Below are 5,229 nucleotides of genomic sequence, written 5' to 3' on the forward strand. Positions count from 1 at the left end.
ATGATAATTATTTACGGTCCATAATATGGACATTTCGGTAGTTTGCATTTCTCGAACAAATATAATAAGCATGATATAAATACGTGTATCTTATGTATGATAATATAATTATCACTACAAGGTTAGTGCAAATTCTACACAAACATCCTTTATAGGTTAATACAAGAGGGGGGTGTTTTAATGCATTGAAATTAACACTGATTGCAAATTTAATTTATACATATCCAAGAACGTTACTCACTCAGTCCAATCTCTCCTCCTTCAATGCATCCTATACGGACCAGTTTTCTCTCAATACATTCTTTATTGCAGCATGCCTCTCTCTCTCTCTCTCTCTCTCTCTCTCTCTCTCTCTCTCTCTCTCTCTCTCTTTGTCTTTCTTTCTCTCATATTACCTTACAACATGACTGTTATCATGATGGCCGCCGTGACATCAAACTATTGAATCCAATTACGAGACTACTAACTTGTTTATTTATGAAAAATCCACATCTATCATCTGGGAATGTTGGAACATTGATTAGCCGGTCGGCGCCATTTTGAATCGTTGTTTCTTGTAAAACAAAGAACGTCGACCTTGTAACTATCTACGTCTTTCGCTAGTTGTATTTTGTGAATGTCACTTGATATTGATCTCACATTGAATGTCCTGACATTAATTGTATATGGCATTATTGGTATAACAACGTTTACACCATAAGAGGTGGAAACATTAGACTATTCGTTGAGCCGGAGCTCAGCGCCAACAGGCGCCACCCATGTTGAACTGGAAACTATTTTTGTATCTATCTGTTCTAATTTGAATGTGTTTGCATCGTCTCCCAGGTGGTAGAAACTGATAGCTATTGTGTAGTTAATGTTTCCTTTTAGCTATTTTCTTTATGGTCTTGTCTGCAAAACGTTGTTCAAATATTTTTGAAACATTTTCTGTGACATTGCAGGATGTACTTCCTGCTTTTACCAATTGGCTTTTTTAAAAAGTTGTTGCAAAGCATCCATACCAAGCAATAAGAACTAAAGTCAAAAACTCGTGACTAAACTTTTGTGGACCAGCTTCATTTTTTATTACTCACTTCAAATTTGCGAAGTTCTCTTAGCGAAGTCTTTTTCTGTTCTTTTTACCTAATATGTAATCTGTATGGATCAAGCAGAGGACAAACAATACAACAAGTTGAATGTTTCAAATATTTAGGCTTCAATGTAACATCCAATGGAAAATCAGATTGTGAAATAAAGAAAAGAATAGGTATGGCGAAGAATGCATTCAACCAGCTGCATACAATTATGAAAAACAGGAATATTAGTATGAAAACAAAAATCAAAGTCCTGGATTGCTATGTACTGTCTGTGCTGCTATATGGTTGTGAGAGCTGGACCATAAACAAGACCATGGTTAAAAGACTGGAGGCAGTGGAAATGTGGTTTTACAGAAGAATGATGAGGGTGTCATGGGTGGAAAGGAAAAGAAATGAAGAAATTTTAGAAATGGCAAACAGAAAAAGATCACTGATAACAAAAATCATCAAACGCCAAATGGAATTTTTAGGACACATTATCCGCCACCCTGGTTTGGAAGTACTCGCCTTGACTGGAAAGATGAATGGAAAAAGAATAAGAGGAAGACAAAGAATAACGTATTTGAAAGGGATAAGAACTTGGACAGATGAAGCTGAGAAAGGTGGCGCTGCTTTAATAGAATTGGCAAGAGATAGATCAGCTTGGCGGAAGATGACCTCCGACGTCTGCTTCAGATATGGAACTACATGAGATGGATCAAACATTTTAAAGGGTCACCAATTGTTTTTCCCAGATACTTATATTCTGTCACCTCTTCGGCTTGTTCATTATTCATTTCTAATTTCTAATTTTCTTTTCTATACACAAGCACACAGACACACACACACACACATACACACACACACACACATCTCCACCAAACGTATAATCATCTACTTTTGTAAGTAGTGGTAATAATACAAAGTAGTTATTTTTAGTTATCGTTAGTGTGTAGAGTAGTATGATAGTAGTTCGAAAGTAGTTATGAATAGTTATCGTATATGTTGTGTGTAGTAAGTAGTGTGTATGTAGTAGTATGAAGTAGTAGTAGATAGTAGTAGTATGTAGTAGTAGTAGTGAGTAGTAGTAGTAGTAGTAGTATAGTAGTAGTAGTAGTGTAGTAGGTAGTAGTAGTATAGTAGTAGTAGTAGTAGTAGTAGTAGTAGTAGTTTAGTAGTAGTAGTAGTAGTAGTAGTAGTAGTTAGTAGTAGTTAGTAGTAGTAGTAGTAGTAGTAGTAGTAGTAGTAGTAGTAGTAGTAGTAGTAGTAGTAGTAGTAGTAGTAGTGGTAGTAGTAGTAGTAGTCGTAGTCGTAGTAGTAGTAGTAGTAGTAGTAGTCGTAGTAGTAGTAATTGTGGAAGTAACAGTAGTCGTAGTAACAGCAGTATAATGGACATTTAGTGGCTCATCGAGCCAGAGTCTGTCCAGGTCTCACTGACTTTATTCAGTGTATAAAAAAATATTTGCTACCCTATGAAAATAACGCCAATCTATGTGATACGAGTTGGTTGGGGCATTTGTGTCCATAACTGTCCAAATCATCAAACAGGACAAACTTAAAATTGTTCAAGTAAATATTTTTGGAACAGGCACCTGTATAAGTTAAAGGTCCGTAAAACTGGGTTTGAACCATGAGACCTGCCAATATGTGTACCAAGCAGTAGTCCTCCTGACCCGTTAGGTCCATGGGGTCAGAGGTTATCCCGGTTTCTTTATCGTGAAACGGACAATAACAGTTGTTTGCTACCTTTTGGATAGGACGCTAGTCTATCGAAAAGTATTTTCCGTCTGATCTTACAGACCCAGTTACCCAATCACTGTTGGGTTGACAGGAGGGGGGGGGGGATGTAAACCGGGTTCGATCTCTGTCCTTTTGCGTGTGGAGCGAGTGCTCTACCAACTGAGCTATTGCATATAAATGTCGGTTATGACCTTTTTGTACAACTTCATATGTAAAATAATAAAACTACTTTTGTACACGATTAATTCAAACCCCTGTTCTTTTTATGAATTTAGTAGGGACAGGAATATATTGGAATGCGTCCATACAATGTTCGCCAAATGCGACGGTAACACGACCAACAACTTAAAAATGAAGATTGCTGATGAGATCTCAACCAGTACTCAGGACCTAATAAGAGAATGCAACGGTAATTACCCAGTCTGATTGGATCAGACCACCAGCTGCTATTGGCAAAGCTTAAGCTCCGACTCAGAAAACATGGGACCAGATCACAGACAAGAAGAAAATTCCAGGTGAACGCACTAGATGGGGAAAAGAATTGGGAGTTCAAACTACAATTATGAAATAGATTCCAACCTCTCGCTGATCTCGAGGAGGACATAGATGTAGAGTTGCATTGGGCAAAGATCAAGGAAGTTTACATAACAACTTGCCACGAGGTATTGGGTGTAAAGAAATCAGAACTAAAGAATGGATACGTCCAATCACATGGGGCCTTATTGAAAAGAGGAGAACAAGGAAGGAACAAGTGAATGCAAGAAGAACAAGGGTTTCAAGACTGGATGCACGAGATCAGTATCGAAGAAGTCAAAAGATCTGTGAAGCATTCATGAACAGACTTGCAGAGAAAGCAGAAGCAGAAGCGACAGTAGGACACATGATGATTCTTTATCAAACTACCAAGACACTTGCTGGAAAGTATGGGAAACCAGAGGTACCAGTCAAAGACAAAGATGGGAAAACTATTTTTGGAAAAGAGGCTCAATCTAAGCGATGGAGGGAAAATTTCAACTGCCTTCTGAACAGACCGCCACCAGACAACACGCCGGAAATTTTGCCTGCAAGGAATGAGCTACAAATCAGTTGTGGTCTAACATCGATAACAGAGATTGTGGGTGCCATTAACAAGAGGGAAAGCTGTTGGACCAGACCAGATTCCACCGGAGGCTCTAAAAATTGATGCTGAAAGAAATGCTGAGGCCCTTCACCCACTATTTGAGAGAATCTCGAATGACGGATATTCCCAAAGGATTGGAAGGAAGGACATCTTATCAAGATTCCAAAGAAAGGGGACCTCAGTAATTGTAATATTGTCGAGGAATCACTCTTCTCTCTATCCCAGGAAAGGTTTTCAACCGTATTATTCTAGAGAGAATTAAGAATGCAACAGATGCTAAACTGCGGGACGAACAGGCAGGTTTTCGTAAAAACCGTTCAACCACCGACTGGACTGCATCTCTGCGAGTCATAGTGGAACAGTCTATAGAATGGAACTCTCCTCTTATTGTCAATTTTCTGGATTACGAAAAGGCTTTCGACAGTATCGACAGAGCAACATTGTGGACAATTCTGGCACATTATGAACCCTCTGAAAAGATAGTAAACCTCATTAAGCAAATGTATGAAGGATCAAGTTGCTGGGTTATAATTGAAGATCAGCTTACTGACTGCTTTGAAATTAAGTCTGGTGTCAAGCAGGGATGCTTGCTCTCACCATTCCTGTTCATCCTTGCCATTGATTGGCTAATGAAGGGAACTTCCAAAGGGCGAAGAAATAGGATACAGTTGATCCCCAAGACTCAGTTGGATGATCTGGATTTTTCAGATGATCTGGCTCTTCTGTCCCACACCCGGGACCAGATGCAAGCAAAAACCACAATTATAAACAGCCTATCTGAATCAATTGGTCTAAGAATTCACCCTGCAAAGTCGAAGGTCTTAAGGATAGGTACGCGTCAAAGGAATCAGATCAAAGTAAATGATCAGGAACTTGAAGATATAGACACTTTCTGCTTTCTGGGAAATATAATTGACAAGGATGGAGGCACGGAAGCAAAGGTGAATGCACGGATTGGAAAGGCACAGGCTGCATTCACATCCTGGAATAGAGTTTGGAAAGGTAAAGATATCTCCCTTCGACTAAAGCTAAGACTTTTCAACTCAAACGTGAAGTCTGTCCTATTGTACGGATGTGAAACTTGGAATGCATCGCAGGCGTGTATAAGGAGGGTACATATTTTTGTAAACAAGTGTATGCGTAAGCTACTCAGAATAAAATGGATGGATATAAATAAAAATAAAGAAGTTTGGAAAAGAACACAGCGGAATCCAGTGGGAGAGGAAATAGGAAGAAGACGATGGAGGTGGATTGGACACATCCTTAGAAAGAATGACTCCACTATAACAAAGAAAGTATTGGACTGGAACCTTC

The 5,229-nt window shown here is 38.9% G+C and overlaps 1 protein-coding gene across 1 annotated transcript in view; it reads left to right on the top strand.

Annotated features, from left to right (window-relative positions):
• LOC144959262 (uncharacterized) overlaps positions 1–4,906 on the top strand; it is a 17,579-nt gene extending 12,673 nt beyond the window's left edge. The window contains exons 4-5 of the mRNA XM_078891806.1: positions 3,071–3,204; positions 4,836–4,906. Coding sequence (XP_078747932.1) covers positions 3,071–3,204; positions 4,836–4,906 — 205 coding nt within the window. The remainder of the gene's footprint in view (positions 1–3,070; positions 3,205–4,835) is intronic.
• Positions 4,907–5,229: the final 323 nt, after the last annotated feature.

Source organism: Berghia stephanieae, chromosome 13 (genome assembly GCF_034508935.2).
Source record: "Berghia stephanieae isolate SIO BIC M18660-M18661 chromosome 13, UCSD_Bste_1.3, whole genome shotgun sequence".
Lineage (NCBI taxonomy): Eukaryota > Metazoa > Mollusca > Gastropoda > Nudibranchia > Aeolidiidae > Berghia > Berghia stephanieae.